Source organism: Fragaria vesca, unplaced genomic scaffold (genome assembly GCF_000184155.1).
Source record: "Fragaria vesca subsp. vesca unplaced genomic scaffold, FraVesHawaii_1.0 scf0513160_u, whole genome shotgun sequence".
In the NCBI taxonomy this organism is placed as follows: domain Eukaryota; kingdom Viridiplantae; phylum Streptophyta; class Magnoliopsida; order Rosales; family Rosaceae; genus Fragaria; species Fragaria vesca.
This window is the reverse complement of record NW_004443448.1, coordinates 1,887,945-1,910,515: the sequence shown is the minus strand read 5'-3', so window position 1 is coordinate 1,910,515 and position 22,571 is coordinate 1,887,945. Positions and strand designations below refer to the sequence as shown.

Here is a 22,571-nt window from a genome sequence, read left to right as displayed (position 1 = left end):
CACAACTCGAACATTTTCAAACCTTGCCTTCGCTATAAAAGGCCACTCACACCTTTGACATCTTCACCATCACTTTCACAGACACAGAGCAAGTCTTCTGTTGCTCTCAATTTTCGTGCTGGCCCCACAAACTCACGAAATCCACGACCTCCTCCTCCTCCCTCACATGGCTGACGCCGGCGGCACCGTCCCCGTTCTTCCCTGCAACGACGGCATTTGCATGATGTGCAAGCAGACGCCGTCGCCGGAGGAGATTCTCCACTGCAAGACGTGCACCTCCCCCTGGCACGTGTCCTGCCTCCCCTTCCAGCCCCACACTGTGGCCGAGGCTCTGGACTGGGAGTGTCCGGACTGTGCTGCTCCGGCTGAGGAGTCGTCTGGTCACGTGAATTCTGTCGGTGACATCGGAGGAGACGGAGGTCTGGTTGCGGCGATTAAAGCTTTAGAGGCGGACGAGTCATTGACGGAGAGCGAGAAGGCGAGGAAACGACAGGCGCTGCTGTCCAAAACAGCGTCGGTGCCGTCCGATGACGAGACGAAGATGAACGGTGGTAATGACGACGCACTGAAGCGGAGGTTTCGCTGCACCATCTGCATGGGAATTCCTGAGAGACCTGTTACGGTTAGTACACCACCCTCTACACAATTCTACATGTCTTCTCTAATTCAACTATATTTTTGGTTTGGATAATTCTTGGCTTAATTTGTGCTTTATGATTAATCGAATTTGTTATAGATTTTCATGATCCCATCGATTCATTTATAAATGACCTAATTCTAAAGTAAAATGTTTGGTGGTTGATTCGAGTAATGAAACCGGTTAGAAATTGAATTAACATTAAATTAGATCCGGAATTCGATTCTTCTTTTAAAGAACACTCGAGAATGAAGGTGTACAAATAAATTTTCTTGTACCGAATCCCCTCACCAATACCTAAAATAATTTGTAGGTGGTTAATTCAAGTGACGAAACTGGTTAGAAATTGAATGAACATCATATATTGGACTGAGAAGTTCAATTTTTCTGTTAAAAAACACTCGAGAATGAAGATGTTCAAACCAGATCCCCTAGCCTTATCTGAAATAAATTGTCGGTTGTTAACTCAATTGATGAAATCGATGAGAAATTCAATCATATTAAATATGGATTTCGGTTAGCCTCTTACATAACATTTGATAACGAAGTTGTTGAAATGTTATATATCTTCATTCTTCTACATTTCTTGACCGAAATTAAAGATAACATGTCAGATCATGTTATTAACTCAAGATGAAACTAGTTAGAAATCAAAGTAATATTTTAGATCGAGTCAAGAGTCCGAATCTCCTTTCACAAGATAGTCAAGAATGAAATTGTAAAATCTAAAAATATTTTACCAAATCTGTTGACGTGGGTATTCAATAGGAAATACATTTTTCTTTCTTTTGTCGCACAAATTTGTCATTATTATTATTATTATTATTATTATTTTGGAAGGATTATTATTATTATTATTATTATTATTTCAATTGTGAAGTGGAAATTAGCGGTTGACCGAATTGAATATGATATAACGTATTGGGGATAATTGGTTTTACAGACACCATGCGGCCATAATTTCTGCCTGAAATGCTACAACAAACACGTTGCAGAATGCAAACGAAAAGGAGGAAAACTACAATGTGCAAATTGCCGCGGAACGATTACAGAGCATCTGAAAATCAACGAGATTCTGGTGAGGGCGATACGTAGGGCGATAGTAGACAGAACCCAGGTCGCAGGGGACAGCCAAAGCCGCGTGGTCCATTACCTTCACAACCAGGACCGTCCGGACCGAGCTTTCAGAACCGAGAGGGCTAAGAAGGCTGGAAATGCCAATGCCTCGGCCGGAAGAGTCTTCGTAACGGTTCCTAAGGACCATTTCGGGCCCATAACGGCCGAGCATGACCCGGAGAGGAATGAGGGTGTACTGGTGGGGAGGACATGGGAGAATCGACTGGAATGCGTGCAATGGGGCGTTCATCGGGCCCCCGTTGCTGGGATTTGCGGGCAGAGTAATCATGGCGCTCAGTCTATTGTGCTGTCCGGCGGTTACGAAGACGATGAGGATCACGGGGAGTGGTTCATTTACACCGGATGGTATTGGATGATGAGAACCTTTTCTATGTGCTAATGCATGGTCTGTTTTCTTGTACGTACTGGTCTTGTTTGTTTCATTTCATTCTTTGGCTGAGTGTACAGCGGTGGAAAAGATTTAGGAGGAAATAAGCGGACGAATAAAGAGCACAGTAGTGACCAGAAGTTTGTTTACAGGAATGAGTCGCTGAGGATAAGTTGCCGGATGGGTTATCCCGTGCGAGTAGTCAGGTGAGTTCTGTTATATATGCGGCATATGCGATACATGTATATACTTTTTCTGCTGATGAAAGCTAAGCATGGACTCAGATATAGAATTATAGATTACAGTGTCGCTGTAATAGTTCTATAGGTAGCATTTTCTCAATTATTTTGGTTATTCTTTTTGGGCAGAACCCACAAGGACGAGAGGTCATCATATGCGCCTAGAGAAAAAGGATTGCGATACGATGGGATCTACAGAATTGAGAAATGTTGGCTGAAGAAGGGAGCCCAGGTGAACTATCACTCATGATTCAATCAAATAATTTACAAAATTTAGGCTTAGGCTCTCAATATGTTTAGTGACAGAGTTTTGTTCTGGCAGGGTTTCAAGGTATGCAGATATCTTTTCGTGAGGTGTGAAAATGAGCCTGCCCCTTGGACATGGTATGTTATAATGAATTCTCAACATCTGCCGTTCAAATTAATCTTGCTGTTTCTGTGTGCACAACTAATTAACCCTTGGAAACTCATTCTGTAGTGATGTTCTTGGGGACCGTCCGAGGCCTCTACCAGCTATCAAGGAGTTGAAAGATGCAACTGATATAACAGAAAGAGAAGGATCTCCGTCATGGGACTACGATGTAAGATTGTTTTTATGCTACTTCAATAGGATATAGCTTTGCCTTTCATAAATGTGGCTGAATATGTTATTTCTGTGTCTCAGGAGGAGAAGGAGTGCTGGATGTGGAAAAAGCCTCCACCACCTAGCAAGCAACGAGTTAAGGATAGCGGGGTTATAGAGGACGGGAAGAAAGTGAGAGTGAAGAGAGTTTATTGCCGGAGACAGAACATGGAAGAAGAGATTCGGACTGGTATATAAATTTCTGAGCGCATTATGTTTGTGATGTCTTGTTTTGCTATCATGCATTATGTCTATTGATGTGTACGGAACAAAAATGCAGAGTTTGGCTGCCATATATGTAAAAAGGTTTTGACTTCCCCAGTTACGACACCATGTGCTCATAACTTCTGCAAAGCTTGCTTGGAAGGTGCCTTTGCTGGTATGAGTCATATAAAAGAGAGGACCTGCCAAGGTAGAAGAACACTGCGACCACGGAAGAATCTCATGAATTGCCCGCTATGTTCAACTGACATAGCTGAGTTTCTCCAAAATCTAGAGGTATGGTTGGCTGCTTTGTTCGGAAGGTCAATCTGAGTTTCATCACTTTAACTGATGGAGTCGATAATGATAAATGAAATTTGAGCTTCAAATGGTTAATTTTTTTTACAATTCTGTTGATACAAGCAGATATGATTAATTGTATAAATTCCTCATTTGACAGGTAAATACGGACCTTATGAATGCTATAGAAGAAATGCAGCAAAAATTGAAAGATATGGAAGAGGAAAAGAGAGATGAAGAAGTAGAAGCTCAGGAATCGGGAGAAATTGACAATGCTGGAAAAGAGACTGTGGATGAAGCCAAAGAAAGCATCTCACCAGCACCCGAGACTACCGAAACTACACCGCAACAAGCTTGTGAGAAAAAACCAACTCGTAAGCGAAAGATGTCGAACAACACCGAAATTGTGGTATGCTGGGGTAGCAGTGAGGAGCAAGAAAGGTAAAATGGCAGTGGCAGCGGCAGCGGCAGTCTGATTGATTCATGATCAAGTTTCTCCTCGTGGTCATCCTATCAAGTTTTCTTCACCAATTGGCCTATCAGTCCGTTTATAAATTTTTACTCTGTCTTCAATAAGAAAGCTGGTCTGCAGCTCAAAGTTTTCTCTATTTTATGCATTTCATTTCAGCTCTGTAAATGGTTGCAAGCTTTTTACTTGGCTTATAGTTTCGCTTCTCAAAGTAATAAAATTTCAGGACGCAATTTGATGTCAAGATTAATGTCTTGCAGATTTTATGATCTCATATGTAGGGTGAATATCTCTAGCTCCTATCAATTGAAAATAACCAAGCACCAAGAGACCATAAGAATGTGAAGAACAATTCTATATTTCGTAATTAGCTTTACACTAGGCTTGTACAGTATGTTTAGCACAAAATTCTTGTTCAGTAGAACTATAGACTAAACTGTCACTGTGGCTCATCATACTAATTAGGATTCTGACTATACTCCTGTTGCTCAAGTTTCTTAACCAAGGCCTTCTTCTCATCTTCAGGCAAAGATTGGAATATGAAGACAGACTTGTCACCAATGTCATCCTTGAAAGTGAAAACACATTTAGTTCATTAGCAAATGCTTTGCACATTGATCTCAAATGGTAACAAAAACTAAATAGGAATCTTCATCACAACCAAGTCAATAAGAAGACTACCTTAATGGGTTGTGTGAACTTCCTTCCGGCAAATAATACAAACAGGGCCATCCATGAGCCTAGCAGAGAAAGTTTCACTCCATCATCCATCAAGCCACTCTGTATTTCAAATGCAAACTTCATCAGTGCCTCGATGAAACACAATATAAGAGAAGTGACCAAGTTGAACAAGACATGTGCAAGAGCAATTTACCAGGTGCCCAAGAAGAACAATAGGTATTATGAATGTGAGTAGTCCAGCTTCCAACTTTCCATAGCAAAGACCTGAGATAAGCTCAATACTCAATTTAGAGTTTACTCAGATAACAAAGCAATATTCTACTTCTTATTCTGATTCCTTCACAATTACCTTCCTTGAAAACCAGTCCTGTGAGGGCTGCAAACAAAGGACCGACAAACCAAACAGCAGTGGGGTTATCAACCACATACTGAACCAAGCCCTCTCCAGCTGGTTGAGCCAAGCATATATACGCAGCCAAAGACCCAACAACACCAAGCCCCCAAAATGCTTGCAAAGTGCGCTTAATCTCAGTCACATAAATGTGAATCAGAACCAATGACAAACCCAACCCACCGGCTCCAATTGCATATAAGTAATCAAGATTAGGCCTAATAACCTCGTTAGCTAAGAAACTGTCAGGCAAAAAGGCAGTAGAAGCTGCAATTACAAATGATGTAGCAGCAGTCACTAATCCTGACCTGTACAGAATGACCTGCCACACCGAAAAAAAAAAATTCAGTTTTAACAATAAAGATGGAAAACTCAATCTGGGTTTAATGGGATTGGTTATCAAACCTCTTTAACGTCAGTGGAGTCAACAGACCAAGGGCCATAGATGCCCTGATAGACAGTCTGGGACTGAGAGCTTGAGCTTTGAGCCTTGCACTTGAAAGACTTGAGTCGAGTTGGAAGTCTGGGTGATGAAGAAGAAGAAGGCCTTGGAAGCTTGGTGAGGTTTGATGAAGGATGAGAAGTGATGATGGATGCGTAAAGCATATGAGAAGCCATGGCCGGACCCAGAAGACAGAAAACTTCAATTCAGCAGAAACGACTGAACCCGGTGATAATTTTGGTGTTTTTAGTTGATAATAGAAATCGTGTTGGTGCTGTTTGGATGTGTGGATGTTACAAGTGCAGTGCAAGTTCACAATTCAGTTCGAGAGGTGGCTGTGTTCCAAAAAATTCTATGAGAAACTGTGTTTTGACGCGAATAAATAGTATTTGCACAGTTCATCTTCAATAATGTTGATATGGCCGAGTTGGTCTAAGGCGCCAGATTAAGGTTCTGGTCCGAAAGGGCGTGGGTTCAAATCCCACTGTCAACATTGTCTTTTTATTCTTATATTTCATTTTGTTTTGCTCTAGCTTTGGGCCAAATTTTAGGCTTTTCATGTTTGGGCCGACTATCCCAGTCCATAATGTATTGTCCTGAATAAAATAAGTCTACGAGTTCGCCTTTGAAAAAAAAAGTGTCTTTTGAGTTCGTTCGGTCTTGAAATTAGGTGTCTTCCTGCTTAGCTACTAATTCATATGTGAGAATTTAAAGGATGGCTTAGGTCCATTTTCGCTTGGGAGATTTGTAACTAACATGTTTTAGTTTTGATAGATTTCAAAATCGGGTTTCTTCTCATAATACAAGTCATTTAATTTGTACTGTCAAGCCAAACACAATTTTAGACCAAATTTACATTATCAGTTTAGCAATATAATACATCATCGTAAGAAGCCAAGAAGCAAGAACATAAAGAAGCATTCAACACATTAAAATGAGATGGTTACAAATAAAATCTCATATATTATGACTTTTAAACTACCACATTCGATGGTATACTTACATGAGTTCAAACTTACATATTTACCTTATTTTACTTCCCTCAAAACAAAACAAAAATGATGTTAGTTACATCTTACAAATCAAATCTCATACATTAGGGCCTCTAAGCGGCTACACTCAATGAGTATACCGTATTTAAATGAATTTAAACTCACACATTCAAAACAAAAAGGAGGGAAACTATGACGGATTCTCTCTCAATGTAAAATGACACTCGCAATTCCCAAGTGCTTCTTGCTTTTGTGCTCAACACGATCTAGGGTTTTCATTTCGAAAAATATCACGGTGTGTAAGAAGAAAGATGAGCCAGTAGCCGACTAGCCGCAAAACTTGACATAGTGAACCGAAAGCGTCCAGAAAAACCAGAGCATCCCCTTTTCCCTCTCCCCCTTCCCCTTCTTGTCAAAATCAAACGACAAGGTCCCACTCCCGATCTCCCGGCCTACATGTCGTTTTCAGATATTGCCCTAATCCCATGCTCGGTCTCTCCTTCTCGAAACACGCGCCCACGTCGCCCACGTCGCCCACGTCGGCACTCATGCGCTTCAAGAATAAGCGTGAGGATTAAGGAAGCTTCTCCCTCCGCTTTCTCCTTTTGTCGTTTTGCTATTTTGGGCTTTTTCTGGACGGTTTGCGGCTGGGCCCACTCCGGCCTAACCTTTTTCTGTGGGAGGCAAGTTGGGTAAAGGCCCACTTCAGCTCCCTAGCATGCGCATCGTTTAGCGGTTTTGAGCACTGAGTTGAGCAGTTCTGTCCTTTGTGTACTGATCGTTATGACAAAAAGAGTTTAGTTTTTAAGTGCATGTTTTGGTACTTAATACTCATTAGATCTTTTTATATTTTAAGACTGTTAGCTCTGTTTTAAGTTGTATTAATATTAACCAATAAGATTAGAGAGTAATTTGTTTGGTTTATGGTTAAAATGATAGCGTTGATCAATTTGAGTACCCATAATAATAATATCTAAAAAAACCATAATAAAAACAAGATGTTACGTAAGTTCATTTATTTATATACACATTAACATCAAACATGAGACTAATCAAACTGGACTTTTTATCAAACATGCACTTAGGGTTTTAGTGGTGTATCTATACATGAGGTCGATGGTACTTATCTAGTTTAAAACATCACTATACTCCGATCGGTGTAGGGATGATGGTCGAGTCGGAGTATTGCTTGAAGTATTGTAACGATAGAATGCTCGGTTGATACTCTTAGTTTTACTTAATTAGACGTACTGAGTATCTATCTACAACATTATGAGAATAAAGGGTTAAATTGTACCATATGACACGTTTAAAGGTTGTGGGATCCAAAGTTCAAAAGCATGATCAAACATGTTTCACTATATTGATCGATCTTGTTCTAAATGTGAGTGTTACAAAATACAAATTGCATCACTTTATGTGCCGCTAGGGTAATTAAGGTTTTTCTGGGTTTGCTTCAGCTTTAAGGACTCGCATTTTTTTACGTGGATGAAGTCGATACCAGAGGTTAAGAAGCGATATGATGATGGCTCATGATGATGGACAACCTATAGTTCGTGCATTTAGAAAAGTTGGCAATTTGGCATGCAATAAAAGCGTATCGGAAAGCTGTGCTATTATTTCACTTTAAAGCTTTTCTGATGATTATTTTTGGTGAGGAATTATCGATATGAATAAGTAGCATCGTGATGGTGATTGTTGTAGACTAGGTAGAGCGTTTGTGGTTTCAGAAGTGTGTGAAAGGAATAGAGAGGTGATGGATATCTGGGACTTATGAACACTTCGTGATCGAGTAACGTGATGTTCTTTGTCATGCTTAGATTCGTTTCTCATACAAAGTATATATGAGTCGATCGAATATATGAGGTTGATTGAAGACGTGATGATCGATGGTGTACTAGCCTTTTCTCATAATCCTTGTGCTTGTGTATAGAATTATGCATATGCCGATAGGATCGATAATATCATTTATAAACTTGTAATAGTGGATTCGGTGTTTTTCATGCTCTAAGATGAGCTTATGCTTAATTACTAATGCAAAAACTAGTTGGTACTTAATTGGTAGAATACTGAACGTTCTCTGTTACTATAAAATATGTGAAACCTATTGAAACCTACTCTTTGAGCGTAAGCTCAATTTACGTACACTCGTTCTTTGTACACTAACGAGGATACATTTCATTTTGAGATTGTTCTTCACTTCTTTGTGCACTAACAAAAATTTGGCTGTGATCCATTCTTAATTGCCAAACGATCGAAACAAAAAATTTCGAACGTGGAAGTGTAAAATTATTCTTTTTTTCCTTTCCTCATATTTGGATGAAAATCTATTTACAAACGGACAAACCCTATATTATTTGGTAAGGCAAACACCTTTCCCCAACTGCAGGACGTTTTATATGAGATTCTAAGGTCCAAGTACCCTTATGATAATAGACTCAACACGAGAAAACTCACCCACAGAGATATATGGCCGAGATAGACTGCATTAGTCTCTGCTAGCTTCTTTAAATGCATGGCTCCAACAATACATACGTAAGTTCTGGCAAACTTACCAACTGAGTCTGCTAAATATAGTAATGGGAAATGAACAGCTTGAAGATAATTAACACTACTAGCTAGCTAGAACTTGAAAAAACAAATAAATGCTCTCAATAATATATATAGATCGAGAGAAGAACCTCAAAATTAAATAGCACTTATGCAGTACAACTACCACGTACAAGCTACTACTCGCTCGGATTACGCCTATTCCAGTTCTTGTTCTCATTCTGATGATCTTCCTGAACATGATCGTCTTGCTGTCCTTGTTGCTGATGCGAAGGATAATATGTTGATGGTGGAAACTGCGGAGTAGAATACTGCGGATGATAATCTTGATTGAATGGATTATTTGGAGGGTACTGATAATTCGAGCTGAAATCAATATCATTGCTTTGAAGAAGCTGCGCATATTGATATAGATCAGGGAAGCTACTACTTTCCTGCTGCGGCTGGGACGGTGCAACATAGGAAGCATCATGATGAGGAACGGTTAAGGCTGGTCGGCTCCGATTTCGTTCAGTGGAGACACTGCTGCCGCTACTTGTCGTGCCGGATGAACCCTGAATAAGGATGCTGGAGTTACCTTGAACTCGTTCAGGAAAGTTGAGCTTGGCTTTTGTGCCTTTAAATTTGAGAGCTGCATTATCATATGCAATGGCTGCATCCTCAGCTGTCTCAAAAGTTCCTAGCCAAACTCGAGCTGCTTTCTTAGGGTCTCGGATTTCGGCTGCCCATTTGCCCCAAGGCCTTTGCCTCACTCCTCTATAGTGCCTTCTTCTCACAGTACTCTCTTCACAAATACAAATGTTCATAGCTTAGTATTATATATGTCAAAGTTGGACAAAACATGTCATAAGGAAACTAGCTAGAAATCCTAGAAGATGAAGAAATGGAGAAAGAGTGTCAGTTGCAAGTGCGCCCTATACATTACTATTACTGTATATGTTAAAGTGTATAAACAGCTAGCTTCAACTATATAATCTTACTATACATATATTTTCTATTTTCAAATCAACCTTCACTCTCAATTTCGTATAATCGAGTACCTAATTTTGGAATGTAAGATGAACTACTGAAAATGAGAATAACATAATCTCATTTGTATATCTTTCTAAAATGTAGGTAAACCCTCTTTTAGATAAACAACTTATTGCGCACAAAACTAGTTTACCAAATCTTCCAGAAAACTCGAGCTACCAAAATGCCTCTAAAAGATTAGATGCATGTCATTATCAAGATTACATAATGCAAAGACAAGATGGACTAGAATTAGGAATATAGCAAAAAGGATAAGACCCCACGGTGTGATTTGTAATTAAACTAAGTAATGAGGACAAACACACAAGATCTTGTAGTAGTGAGAGATGATAAAAACATGAAAGAATTAATGTTTTTAGAAGAAACAAGAACCAATTTTACTATTTTAGCTAGTTGGGTGAGGTATATAGAAAGAAGGTTCTTCACGGAAAGTAGCTTAGGCCAAGGATAACATTGAACTTGATTGTCTACATTATCAATGGACCATATATGATTTCTCTTAGAGTTCTAGTCAAATCTGCATCTGGGTATATAAGTCCTACACATATACTCTACACAGATGGAACAACAGGCTTGAAATCTTTGATAGGGTTAAGGAAGAAAGAGCAAACTAGCTAGCTGGTGATGACTAAGTTTATGTGTGTGTTATCTTTGTGTCCAAAAAGGAATTTGAAGATGGACAAGTGTAAGATCATGACCACTTTGACACTGCAAATGCAAGTGTGAAAACAAACAAAGGGATCGAAATCAGAAACCAAATTGTGAAGCACACCTTACACACACAAATCCAATAGCAGATGTCAGTATCATCATATGAACTAAAATAAAGCAAAAAATAAAAATAAAAAAAGCGAAAAGGAAATCAAAATGAAGAAAGCAGAAAATCAAAGATACTAGAAGCTTGTAGCTATGATGATCTATGTACCTTGATCTTGAACCGGTTGTGAGCGGTCCGGTTCATCTTTCACTGAAGCAGGGTTTGATTGCACCTGCTTGTTATCTTCTTCGGGGTTTCCGATAACTTGAGTGAGAGCAGAAACCATGGCTGACATGTCTGCTTCTGTCCACGAAGATTCGTAGCTAGAAGGAGGAGGGAAGTCATCGTGCCTCTCTTTCTCCTCCGACGTTTCCGAAGGAAGTGGCCGCTTTCCATGTCTCCGGTTATGATCCACCTTTTCTAGCTCGAAGTAACTCTACTCGGCAAAGATGGTATATATAGGATGGTCTAGATTTGTAATTTCCTGCTTGGTGTGAAGAAGATTAGGACATCAAGGTTTCAAGACCAAGGATCTATCAGATCCGAGAGTATATAAGTGTTGTGGGGAGAGGGTGGTATTGAAAAGAAAAGCAGAATTAAGAGAGAGACAGAGAGAGGGGAAAATAGGGTTAAGAAAGGAAGGCTTTCATTGGTCTGATTCTTTTGGTTTATCTTCTTTTGGTTTGGTAAATATATATGAGAAGGAAATGAAAGTTGTGTTCATCCCCTCAAATTCAAAAAAGGAAACGTTTTTGACCCTTTTCTCAAAATTTGATCCACATAATTTGGGTGTAACTCAGAATAGTATCAAATTCGATTTGTTTGATAACATTTATGTTTATTTTTTGATATATATAATTTTGACGTCAGTTTCTGTTCAAACTGACAATTTGACTCGATTATTTGATATTACTTAAATCTGATGCTATCGGTTATAGAAAACGATAACCGTGAGATTGTTTAATATATATATATATATATATTTATTTAAATATAGCTTTACTTTCAATATTGTACATAATAATTTCAAAGCTAGCTAGCTAGTCGAAGACTAAACCATTTCAAAGAAAGTGTTCTATTATCTAACTTTCTTTATCCCAATTTAAATCTACTTGATTTGTAACTTATGATTCATTTCACGAATATGATATCTTGTAGGATGTTGGTGCTGTACCAAAATTGGACTTGCCTTTCCCATGCCGCTTCTAATCAACCTAGCTAGAGAATCGTTTTGGGTAGTATTCCATTTGTGTATATACATCAAGCTAATATAAAATTGGCACCCTGAAACAGTGTTAGGAAGCTAATCTCAATTAATTAAACTAAACCTGTATAGTTAATTGGGGATTTTCCAACTTAATGATCGTCACGCCGTACGTGTCACTGTTTTAAGATTTCACGTTTGTGCAAGGAGGAAGATGATCCCAATCTTCACATGGCTAGCTACTGTCCACTACTACTACTACTACTACTGGTATTGATTTATTAAGTTGGACTTGGACCTTTCTTCACCGTCGAAATGGAAATACCTTCTATATATTATTATTATGTGATCGAGTTTGGTTTATTGTGTAGGTCAGGATCAAGAACATATGCTCTTTTCTTCATCATATGAAGGGAGCTTTCAGGTGAATGTTTTATTTGACTCCATCAACCTAATAGGTTGGTGATAAACAATTAGTTCGTGATCGATTAGAATCATTATCGGGTAATGTAGACTAGGTTTACACTTTGCTTGATAGCCAAGACGTTTCCTACCTTAACCATTTGGCTTGCATGCTTATTCTGCAAATGAATCGTAAGTTTCTTAATTAGCACTTTTCCAATTCAGGCTTACGATTAGCAGCACGTACACAGATTTATGTAGCACGCGATAATATAAAGTTCATCTATAATTGATGTACAAATACGAGCGCATTGTATGCTCTGAATAAGATTTGATATACAGCGCATTGTATATATGTTCATCTATAAATTAAGCCTCCTTCCCAGGAAGCTGTGTACAATTATTAGTTATACAGGGGAAAGATTTTCTGCACATGCAGTTGCAGATACAGACAAGTCTTTCACATGTATTCTCATCTTCAAAGCCAGAAAAAGCCCTTCTTCCATGCTTTTATGTTTTATCTAGCTTTGAACTGCTTGGTTCTTGACTTCTTGTAATCATGTACATGCATATGCATGCGAATTCAACCGTCCAAATCACAATGATACTGATCTATCATTTTCTGCCGAGTCTGAGATCCTCCTCCTCCATCAACCCCAGAAGAAGCACGAGAGCTAGATGGACTAGAAGGACATCAATGGAGTAGTAGTAGTACTACTAGCTAGTGAGGCTGCAGGAAGGTAAAACATGTCTGCAGGGGATAGACATGCATGCATGTTCACTTTGAAATAGGGATCGAATATATATTTGGGTGTCTTTTTGATCCATCCTCATGTGATCCTTGTCATCTCTTCACGCGTACACATGCTATTTCTATAGCTTCTGGTCGTTCTACACTCATCTTAACCCGCATATATTCTTTCTCTAAAGTCCAAGCAAATCAGTAAATCCAAATATATTATCTACGGAAATCCACCACCATGGGATTGGTATATAGACTCGAACGATGTGAATTTTATAACAATCTATTGAAGAAGAGCGAACGAAATGATATAATTTACATAATTAGCTTCTTTTAGGTTGAAACATCCTTGTTTTAACCACATGTAAGACGGTATTTGCATCTTATAGAACTTGTTACCTTGAGACAAACACCGCGGATTTATAAGCCCTTTAATTAGGCGGCTGCGTATGACCTTTGTTCGTCTCTTAGACTTGCAAAATCTCAAAGTTCGACTCCGGATAGGAGAGAGCACTTGGTAGAAGCCATCGTCCTACATGACAATGTCTTAATCATATCATTATTGAACATTACTACCTTGATCACGTAAAGACTATATTTCATTCTTCTTCTTGACCTCTTCTTCTGCTTCGATTCTAGATGGAGATGAATGTCCCCATCTCCCATTATACACATGTGTGCATGAGGAATTGCTCGGCCGGAAGGAGTTGAAGAAGCACAAACTAGGTGCACTTGCATTATTTTTATTATTATTGATTTGATAATGCAGTCAAACTAGTTAGAGTTGAATGTATGGCTAGCTTACCAATGGAGGTGTGTTGGTAAACGTCTGACCCAGAAACCGGCCTTGCTGGGCGCTGTCGCTGACTTACTAGGCCACCTTCAAACGTCACCCTTCAGCCTTCACAGGAGGAGACGACCAAAACTGGTTATATAACTAATATACTTGGTACTTGATCATGACTTGCCCGAACAAGAAAGTAGGCATCAAATATTGAAATATAGAATCGGGCAGAGTTGAAAACTTGGGTCTTGAGGTAACAGGTTTGGAGGTAGAAGACTACAAGATGTAATAGATTTGGTAAATCCCAGTTGAGCTAGGTTGGTCACGGGTGGATGGGAAATGCACTAATGTCAAGCAGGTCAAGGTCCAAAGGGACCAACCTAAACCTAAACCCACACCGTGGAGGGCCAGATAGCCATAGATGATGGTTTAGATGCATCATGGTGACATTAGAGACGAGAGAGGTTGTGATTATGATTGAATATGAAATGCTAAAACCCTTCTAGCTAGGCCCATAGTTCTTGATCCATGAATTGGTCATTCCACTGTTTTTGTCAGAAGAAAGAAACCAAGCAGCAAGGTTCAAGAAGATGTGATATCAGATTACTAGGAAATCTGTACTACAAGAAAACAATTTGTCGCTGTTCTCGAACAAATAGCAAAAGAATTTATGCATTTATGGTAATCATACAAGGTAGATCTAATCCTGCAGAAGCGATCAAGTTATGTATATACAGAGTTTCCTAAGTGAACTAGTCTGAGTCGGATTCTTCCAACTTGATTGGTTGCTTCAAGCTCTGCATTGCACCAGAAACATATCTAAAGGACTGATGTCTGCACACGATGAAAATGGGGCACCAGCTTCCCTAATATAAAAGAAATTGATAGACTGCTGGCAGGAACAAAAACGATTATGTATGATGATCTCACAATGAGTTCAAACCGGGATTTGGCAATAGAACAATGACAACCACAGCAGTATGACTTGAAAAAGAACTTGCAAGCCTAAGTTTCATTCAGTAGTAGCGCGTAGCTCCGGTGGAAGACAAGTGAGAATAGATTGGCATATCTGTCACATTAGAGCTTCCATGTAATGGTCTCTCAAGAGGATCATGATCCACCCGGTTCTGATCGTGATGGGTCGTTGCTTGATAATACGGTTGGTAAGTTGGCGGTAACTCATAAGATGATGCCGCAGAATCTGATTGTGACCTAAACTGTGACGCTGCAAGAGTTGGCAACTGTCGACTATATGTTTCCGCAATATAATCAGAATGGGAGACAATGTCTCTTTCTCTCTCCTTCAGCAACTGTGACAAGTGATACACGCTTCCATATGAAATAACTTGATCCCTAGGAACCATCTCCTGTGAATGCGTGACCCCTTGCCTAAGAAGAAGCCCAGTGCAAACGTTTATATATCAAAGAGGGGGTCTAACCTTACAAGGATGAGATCCTAACAAAAACTAAACTTCAAATTCAATTACCACAAGAGACAGCAGACAACCCCAACCTCACTCTATCCATCCATTAGGAAAGACAAAAAAATAAGAACCTCCTTCATATCCATGGCCAGCACTAGATATGTTTAGAGTTTAGACCACTATCTAAAGTTAACTGTAGACATTAGAAGCCAAAACTAAGAAATGCATGACGTAAAATTTAGTATAACCCTCTGATTTAGATAATAGACAGAATATACTTGACTCTAATACACAAGTAAAGGCTATCAGATCTCATCGCAGAGTGAATCTGAAAAAAAGAGAGAGGACAAAGACAGAAGGTGATTGATGGTTGCATAGTACTACTTTTCAGTTTTCACTATATATTTGCATATGCTTTCCCCTTTGTAATAGTATAGAATATAAAAGAAACTGCCATATTACAGAAGTTCACATAATAGAGGCTCAAAGGGTGTTAAATTGTACAAAGTTGTGGCAAAGGAAAATACCTTCTATGTGCATCATGGGAGGACAGGAAAGACTTCTCAGGCACATATGGCTGATGGGCGGCTGCTAGAGAATACGAATCTGCATGATGCTGAACAACATGCCAAGGCTCTATGGGAGGCTGAACATGAGCCACATACTCTTCCGCTTCATATTTATCATACTGTGGATATGGGACAACCTGTTTAGATTGCATACGAAGAAGTGGCAATCCATGAGTGCGTTGTACACTAGATAAATATAAGCTCTCTTGTAGACACGGGCTTGCTGTTGGATAAAATCCTTCTTCCCCAATAGGAGATTGATATGAGCCTATTCTTGCCACATCTTGGTGATGGGCAGCAGAAGTAGGAATTGACGCTTTGATTGGGCGGAACATAGAGTATAGAGCACGCACCTACATCAAAATTTGCTAATTAATACATATAACAAACAATTTTAGAGAAAAGAAAAGAAGATAAATCTAATACTTGGTGATAGAAACCAAATGAAAATCTTTTCAGTAACAAGCAAAAAGAATGTGAATGTCGTTTCACCTGTTTTTTATTCAGCTCTTGTTTAAACTTACCACCCTGGTAATTGTCTCTTATGGCTGCTCTAAAGGAACTTTCGTGAAGCGGTAAACAATCCTTGGAAATCTTAAACCTGACCTAAATAAAAGAAAACAATTTACAGAAAGAAAAAACAATGATCAGAAATTAAGCAAACCATAGACAGAAAGTAGCATGTTTTTCTATCAAGTACACAGATATTTAAAAAAAAAAAATCATTCTGGAGCCCTGAAAATCAAAAAAGGGATTCAGATAAAAAAACGATAAATGGGAAATTTCTTAATTTTCCACATTTAAGTGATAATTTGATGGCATTGTGTTCCAAACTTAGTCCTATTTCACTGGATCTGCCCAAAGCCTTTCAGTTGTAAGTAACCAAGAATGTGCCCTTTTCAGCTTCAAATCACCTTCTACTAAAATACTTTTTCACTAAAACTCTTATTGTCTTGCTAACTGCCACTAGCCCTTGCTCTATGCTAACATATAACTATCACACCAGTCAAGCCTTATTAAACCCTTCCGGTTTTCTAGTCACTAAAATTGTCCCTTTTCTGCATTAAACCACATTCTACTTGAGTATCAAATTTTACACCTCCCGTCAAATTTTATACCTGACACTAGCCCTTGTATAAACTACACAAACATACAACTATCGCCCGTCAAGCTTCCCATGTCCCATGATTGATGGATGGTATGATGCACTTACACACACAATCATGCACAAATAAGTAGTAAGAGGCTGATTTGAATGATAGCATCTAAGCCCTTCAATCATATATGGTGAGGTTAACACAGATACACAGTTGGGATGGACTTCTTTTTCTAAAGACAGGTCCATGCAGTCCACATATAATCCAAAACATAAGATGATATTCCTTATTGTAGGTCTAGTAAAGACTCAGACTACACATATATCCATACACACAGACCTGTGGGTGACAAGTCATTAGATCAACTATGAACACCTGAGCTGTATAAGGTATTATTCATATATGAATTAAGAACTATGATATTAATCCTTACCTTCAGCCAAAAATTAAAAAAATTAATAGTCTTTAAAAACCCTTAACCTAGGGAATGTTCTGTGAGACTGACAATCTGAATGTGTAGTTTATGTCTGTGAGAAAGATCCTGCGTGAAGTATTTGGTGAAGTAGTTTATGTCTGTGTGCAGTCCTTACTTTCATGAAATTTACATTTTGAATACGGACAGAACACTGTTACCTGTGCAGGAAATTTTCCCTTGAACGCAATTGGCTCCAAATCTAATGCTCCATCTGATGTTGCCTCATATGTGCCATAAAGGAGCTTCAAGTCAAAGTCATATAAAAACAGATGTGTACCCTGTTTGATCGTCTTTACAACTTCTTCTTTTGGCAGTGGCATCCCAAAAACACGATTCTGATAACATTCAGGTTTGGTCTTTCCATTACACATAAATATAAAACCAGAAAATGACCACCCACTATCATTAGTAGCTCGATTAGCATGACTAGAAGAAGTTGCCTTAGTGACATTGGAAGCAGAGTTGCCTCTAGTAAGCTCAGCTGCTGTCTCGGGGATGGAAGATTCACTTATCTTCTTAGATTTCTTCTTTTTCTTTGTAAAACTGTTCTCTATCTTCCTAATCCTACCATCATGATCCATAGTTAGGACCCTTTTGCTTAAACCCTTGCCTCGACTTTTTCCCATCGATACACTGCTAATAGCAAACACAAACACACAATGCATTATTCATGTTCTATATATGTATTGCTGTTCTATATCTACACTTGATCATAACACATTATGAGAAACCAAACATCACCACCAGCACCAGGAAAATTCTCAATTTTTCCACTCCAATTTATTTAAAGGCAACCAATTTACTACCCAGTGAATAAAACTAACATTCAACTTTCAGGTGAAATAAGCTTATGATTATAATCCTATATCCATTCCCATCTGTGAATCGCAATCCAAATCATATTGTTTCTTTCAATCGTAATCATGATTAGTCCACAGAAATGATATTGGTTATTGGTGATGATATGAATGACATGCAGTGAGATTTGATTGATGGAAGAATACCTGGAAATCGAGGCTGAACAGTGCTGGAGGTTGAAGATGACGACAGGTAAATGTTGTTGTGGTGGATTATGTACCAAAATAAAACCAAAGACTATTTTACGGTGATGACATAAATGACCTTGAAAGATTTCAAACTATTGGAGAACTTTTATTAAAATGATAAGGGTAATTATGATATTTTAAAAAATAAAAAAGCTGATGTATCATTTCAAAGTCACATTTGGTTAATAAAAAGAAAGTAAAATTACTGGACAGTGAATTGGATGAAGAATTATTACGCACGTGTAAAAGAAGGTAAAAGATGGAAATGACTGAACAGGAATAAAAATGACACATTCACTGCGCTGCTATACCCTGGTCTTCATCGCAAAATAATCCCAGAGAGAGCGGCCACCCCAGTTTTCAATTCGATCCCCACACCAGACGACGCCGTTTCATCCCCAGGTATCTTTCCTCCCTTCCCTTTTAACCTAAATTTCGCTTCTTTACTCTTCAATTCTCAACACTGTCAATTTTCTTGCTTCTTACATGAATCAATGGATTAAAGATTGAATCTTTTTCATAATGCTAGTTTAAATTTACGCTAAATTTTTGTGGGTTTCTTGGGTTTTGTGTTGAAATTGGGGTTTATATGAAGAAGAGGAATTAGGGGTTTGAATTGGGTTTGTTGCTGTTGTGGTTTGTGGTTTGAATTAGGCAATGCAGAATCAGGAAGGGCTTCAAGTACAAGTGGATGGGGAAGTGGAATCTGGGCCGGCCCCCTCGGTTGCTACACCTGAGGTTGATGAGTGGCCAAGCTTTGGTGACCAGGATATCATGCAGCAGCACTCTGCCATTCGTGCCGAGGAGGCTGAGAAAATTCCCTTCCTCGGGGACAAGGTTAGACTACCAAACTTGAGATCAACCGCGCTGTCTTGTTTCAATTCAAATTCTTGCATTTGGGTGGATTGTGGAATGAAGTTTTGGTTGTTTTTGTGTTTGAATGAGCAGGAGCCACTATCGTCGCTGGCAGCTGAGTATCAATCAGGCAGCGCTATCTTGTTGGAGAAGATAAAGGTCAGTCTTTATGCTGTGTGTTGTGTAGTGCTTGTTTCATTAGTTGTGATATGAGATTCTTGACGAACAGGTTTTTACGGTCATGCAGGTTCTTGGTGAACAATATGCTGCTATTCGGAGAACCCGGGGAGATGGGAACTGCTTCTTTCGAAGCTTTATGTTTTCATACCTGGTATGTCATTGTATATTCTTCTTGGAACAGTTTTGGTTTTTGCATAATGGCGTCTGCCTTTTGAGCTTCCTATTGGATAAAAGTAATCTTTTAGTCTAGCTGCTAAAAGAAGGTTGGGATCTATATACAGGAGCATATTTTGGAATCACAAGATGTAAGTGAAGTCGATCGTATCAAGGGTAATGTTGAACAATGTAGAAAAACCCTTCAGAGCTTGGGTTACGCAGACTTTACTTTTGAGGACTTCTTTTCGGTAATTATCTTCACTCGTACACTCTGAACCATTGGTACCTTTTTTTCATCTACTAATCTTTTAGATGCAACTCTGGTATCGAGTAAAGCCACTGACTCTCCTTGATAGTCAGCTTTGATATGAGCACATGATATGTTCTCTATATATCAATAATCACTGCGAAGCACATCTTTTATAAATAGGTCAGATGATACAACCGTGGGTTTAGGGAAAGCTAGATATGAACATAGTAAAAGCTGTGGTTTCACATGGAGAACATAATTGATCATTGCATTGTTAAAGTTTGTTCCATTCAAATTTCTTATTGCCCATAACGTTTTTCACTACTGAAACAAGAGTTTTGATTATCTATTCCCTTTTATTTTATATGAAGACAAAGTCATATGAATCTTTCTTCCCTGTGGAAATTGTTTCAGTTATTCCTTGAGCAGCTGGATAGTGTTCTTCAAGGAAGTGAAGAATCCATAAGGTACTGATGGTTGCTTGACCTTTTCTTTTTATTCACACTTCAAAATTGAAATCCTATCCTACATTTGAGTTGTATGCCTAACTTCTAATATTTTTGCAGTCATGATGAGCTCATACTAAGGAGCCGTGATCAGTCAGTATCCGACTATGGTGAGCGAATTCAAATGACACAAAGTTTTTCATGTCCTGTTTGTCTTCTTCTGTTACTGACTCGTTAGGTTTTCTTAGTTGTGATGTTTTTCAGATTTGTTACCTCCGGTGAAATAAGGAAGCGCTCAGAGTTTTTTGAACCCTTTATATTGGGATTAACCAATGCAACCGTAGAGCAGGTTGGTTCAGTAAAACGTGTTAAGGAATCCTTCTTCACATTGTTTTAGTATCTGCAAGTCAAACCAAATATTTTTCTTTGAAATGTTGTGCAAAATAACTCCGTAATCAAGATGATTGACTCACACTGAATAGAAGATAAACTTGATATCATCTTACTGTTATCTTTTAAGAAAATGATGGATCTTCGCTCCATGGACATTTTGCTAAGTTTGTTTTTTGAATTAAATCCTGTGTGGTTGCAAGTCAATTCTTCATAGCCGTAAATGTGAGAAGCTATTGTCTCTCTGACTTTCTTCCGTGATTTGTCTTAATATAGTTTTGCAAGTCATCTGTGGAACCAATGGGTGAAGAAAGTGACCACGTGCACATCACTGCCCTGTCAGATGCACTGGGCGTGCCAATCCGTGTTGTGTATCTTGACCGTAGCTCATGTGATTCTGGTGGTGTTAGCGTGAATCATCACGATTTCGTTCCTACTGGCAATGATCTGCCAAATGCTAGTGGTAGCTCTGAGAAAGTTAGTCCTTTTATCACCTTGCTATATCGCCCAGGTCACTATGATATTCTCTACCCGAAGTGATGCTCTCACCTTGTTCCTGTAAGTAGGTTGCTCTTACACAATCTTTAATGCCATTAAATTATATGCTATAGCTTCCCGAACCAATCAATGCTATAACTTAGAACTACAAGGATGCCAACTGCTTTACAGTGTTCATTAATGTTTTGCTTTCGTTTTCTGTTGACCGCCTCTTGCCAATCACATTGCACTATGACCTTCCTTGTAAAGGGTTCCCTTTATAATGAGAATTAATTTTTTTTTTAACAAAATATTGCATGGGAAGAGTGTTTGATGAGCATCTCCACTTGTGATTGGTGCTAGGCTTGCAATCGTTTTCTCAAGTGTTATGTTATGCCAATATATGTTTATATGGTGTTAATTGGAGGTGTTTATATATTTGTTTCAGGCAATTGTGAATGTCTGGGATTGGTGATCAAGATGATGAAGGCCAAAGCTCTCTTTCATTTGGAGGGTGCAACTCTGTTCCAACTGTTAAAAGTATTTGTAATCTGTTGAGTGTGGCCATAGCACAACATTGCCTGAAAAGAAAAAAGAAAAAAGAACAGAACAGTTTGAACTATCAATTCAGGAAATGCTTCCAAGTGTAAATGAGCAGGTCACCGTCCATAAGAGGTTGCAATTTAAAATGAACTATTTCTTCTGTAATTGTAATGCTTGAATGTTTGACTTTATGTCCTCATCTTTGCAAGGGAATTCAATGCCTTAGATTTGGTACATTCTGATAGTATTTGCTGATTGTTTTATCCCCTTTTTGGTGAATCCATTGCCTGTCATAATATGCTCTCTATTGATACCTGAAAAATCAAGCGATTCACTAGCATGCCGTTACAACAATTACATGCATAAACAAGCATTTAGTATGAAATTCTATAGTTTTATAGAATTATATATTCATACCTATCCTTCGGTTTTAACGTGCCAAGTAAGCATACCCTAGATGTGGGCCTCAGCAACATCCACACAATATTGGGGCTTGCAGATGTGGGTGTGGTGTGGAAGGTTACGGGAACGTATAATGCTAATCTACCAATTTAATATCGTTGATGATTTTGGTCTTGGGCCCGAAATCCAGGCTCAACGATTTAAATCGGCAATGAAATGGTGAACATGAGAATTGGGCCAGCTAGCCTTTCATTTGAAACCTAATGCCCATATAAGAAAGCCCAACTCCCCTTCTTTCTTCTTCTTCCTTTC

General features: G+C 38.7%; 5 protein-coding genes and 1 non-coding gene across 6 annotated transcripts; 3 read left to right on the top strand and 3 right to left on the bottom strand.

The window, feature by feature from the left end:
- Positions 1–166: 166 nt before the first annotated feature.
- LOC101291494 (E3 ubiquitin-protein ligase ORTHRUS 2-like) lies at positions 167–4,007 on the top strand. Its single transcript, XM_004310201.1, has 9 exons — positions 167–622; positions 1,581–2,119; positions 2,222–2,347; positions 2,510–2,612; positions 2,703–2,764; positions 2,859–2,961; positions 3,045–3,192; positions 3,283–3,500; positions 3,664–4,007. The coding sequence occupies exons 1-9, from the start codon at positions 167–169 to the stop codon at positions 3,946–3,948; spliced, it is 2,040 nt and encodes a 679-aa protein (XP_004310249.1). The 3' UTR covers positions 3,949–4,007.
- Positions 4,008–4,310: 303 nt separating this feature from the next.
- On the bottom strand, positions 4,311–5,794 carry LOC101303873. The gene is made up of 5 exons (XM_004310094.1): positions 5,450–5,794; positions 5,003–5,366; positions 4,847–4,917; positions 4,654–4,752; positions 4,311–4,540 (listed from the first exon to the last, which is right to left on the bottom strand). Exons 1-5 carry the CDS (start codon positions 5,660–5,662, stop codon positions 4,430–4,432), a joined length of 858 nt encoding a protein of 285 aa, XP_004310142.1. The 5' UTR covers positions 5,663–5,794; the 3' UTR covers positions 4,311–4,429.
- Positions 5,795–5,898: 104 nt separating this feature from the next.
- On the top strand, positions 5,899–5,979 carry TRNAL-AAG. The gene has a single exon. It is a non-coding gene; the product is annotated as a tRNA-Leu (tRNA).
- Positions 5,980–8,785: 2,806 nt separating this feature from the next.
- On the bottom strand, positions 8,786–11,528 carry LOC101303581 (ethylene-responsive transcription factor ERF114-like). The gene is made up of 3 exons (XM_004310093.1): positions 10,986–11,528; positions 9,160–9,812; positions 8,786–9,042 (listed from the first exon to the last, which is right to left on the bottom strand). Exons 1-2 carry the CDS (start codon positions 11,110–11,112, stop codon positions 9,208–9,210), a joined length of 732 nt encoding a protein of 243 aa, XP_004310141.1. The 5' UTR covers positions 11,113–11,528; the 3' UTR covers positions 8,786–9,042; positions 9,160–9,207.
- Positions 11,529–14,590: 3,062 nt separating this feature from the next.
- On the bottom strand, positions 14,591–18,095 carry LOC101291205. Its single transcript, XM_004310200.1, has 4 exons — positions 17,673–18,095; positions 16,435–16,548; positions 15,901–16,295; positions 14,591–15,338 (listed from the first exon to the last, which is right to left on the bottom strand). The coding sequence occupies exons 1-4, from the start codon at positions 18,093–18,095 to the stop codon at positions 14,966–14,968; spliced, it is 1,305 nt and encodes a 434-aa protein (XP_004310248.1). The 3' UTR covers positions 14,591–14,965.
- A 1,096-nt stretch (positions 18,096–19,191) lies between these two features.
- LOC101303298 (ubiquitin thioesterase otubain-like) lies at positions 19,192–22,092 on the top strand. Its single transcript, XM_004310092.1, has 9 exons — positions 19,192–19,397; positions 19,509–19,574; positions 19,645–19,746; positions 19,877–19,999; positions 20,416–20,468; positions 20,568–20,617; positions 20,696–20,796; positions 21,114–21,395; positions 21,763–22,092. The coding sequence occupies exons 1-8, from the start codon at positions 19,218–19,220 to the stop codon at positions 21,375–21,377; spliced, it is 939 nt and encodes a 312-aa protein (XP_004310140.1). The 5' UTR covers positions 19,192–19,217; the 3' UTR covers positions 21,378–21,395; positions 21,763–22,092.
- The last annotated feature ends 479 nt before the right edge of the window (positions 22,093–22,571 follow it).

What these genes read in the sequence shown, in the direction of transcription:
- LOC101303873 (XM_004310094.1), bottom strand. Translation starts at nt 5,662, where the DNA reads ATGGCTTCTCATATGCTTTACGCATCCATCATCACTTCTCATCCTTCA. An exon ending in AGGACTGGTTTTCAAGGAAG is followed by an intron (nt 4,918 to 5,002) that starts GTAATTGTGAAG and finishes AGCTTATCTCAG; the next exon opens with GTCTTTGCTATGGAAAGTTG. An exon ending in AGTTCACACAACCCATTAAG is followed by an intron (nt 4,541 to 4,653) that starts GTAGTCTTCTTA and finishes TTCACTTTCAAG; the next exon opens with GATGACATTGGTGACAAGTC.
- LOC101303581 (XM_004310093.1), bottom strand. Translation starts at nt 11,112, where the DNA reads ATGTCAGCCATGGTTTCTGCTCTCACTCAAGTTATCGGAAACCCCGAA. An exon ending in ACAACCGGTTCAAGATCAAG is followed by an intron (nt 9,813 to 10,985) that starts GTACATAGATCA and finishes GTATTTGTGAAG; the next exon opens with AGAGTACTGTGAGAAGAAGG.
- LOC101291494 (XM_004310201.1), top strand. Translation starts at nt 167, where the DNA reads ATGGCTGACGCCGGCGGCACCGTCCCCGTTCTTCCCTGCAACGACGGC. An exon ending in GGAAGAAGAGATTCGGACTG is followed by an intron (nt 3,193 to 3,282) that starts GTATATAAATTT and finishes ACAAAAATGCAG; the next exon opens with AGTTTGGCTGCCATATATGT. An exon ending in AGTTTCTCCAAAATCTAGAG is followed by an intron (nt 3,501 to 3,663) that starts GTATGGTTGGCT and finishes CTCATTTGACAG; the next exon opens with GTAAATACGGACCTTATGAA.
- LOC101303298 (XM_004310092.1), top strand. Translation starts at nt 19,218, where the DNA reads ATGCAGAATCAGGAAGGGCTTCAAGTACAAGTGGATGGGGAAGTGGAA. An exon ending in TCTTGTTGGAGAAGATAAAG is followed by an intron (nt 19,575 to 19,644) that starts GTCAGTCTTTAT and finishes CTTGACGAACAG; the next exon opens with GTTTTTACGGTCATGCAGGT. An exon ending in CTTTTGAGGACTTCTTTTCG is followed by an intron (nt 20,000 to 20,415) that starts GTAATTATCTTC and finishes AAATTGTTTCAG; the next exon opens with TTATTCCTTGAGCAGCTGGA.
- LOC101291205 (XM_004310200.1), bottom strand. Translation starts at nt 18,095, where the DNA reads ATGGATCATGATGGTAGGATTAGGAAGATAGAGAACAGTTTTACAAAG. An exon ending in AGGGAAAATTTCCTGCACAG is followed by an intron (nt 16,549 to 17,672) that starts GTAACAGTGTTC and finishes TCTTTTATTTAG; the next exon opens with GTCAGGTTTAAGATTTCCAA. An exon ending in AAGAGCTGAATAAAAAACAG is followed by an intron (nt 16,296 to 16,434) that starts GTGAAACGACAT and finishes ATTTTGATGTAG; the next exon opens with GTGCGTGCTCTATACTCTAT.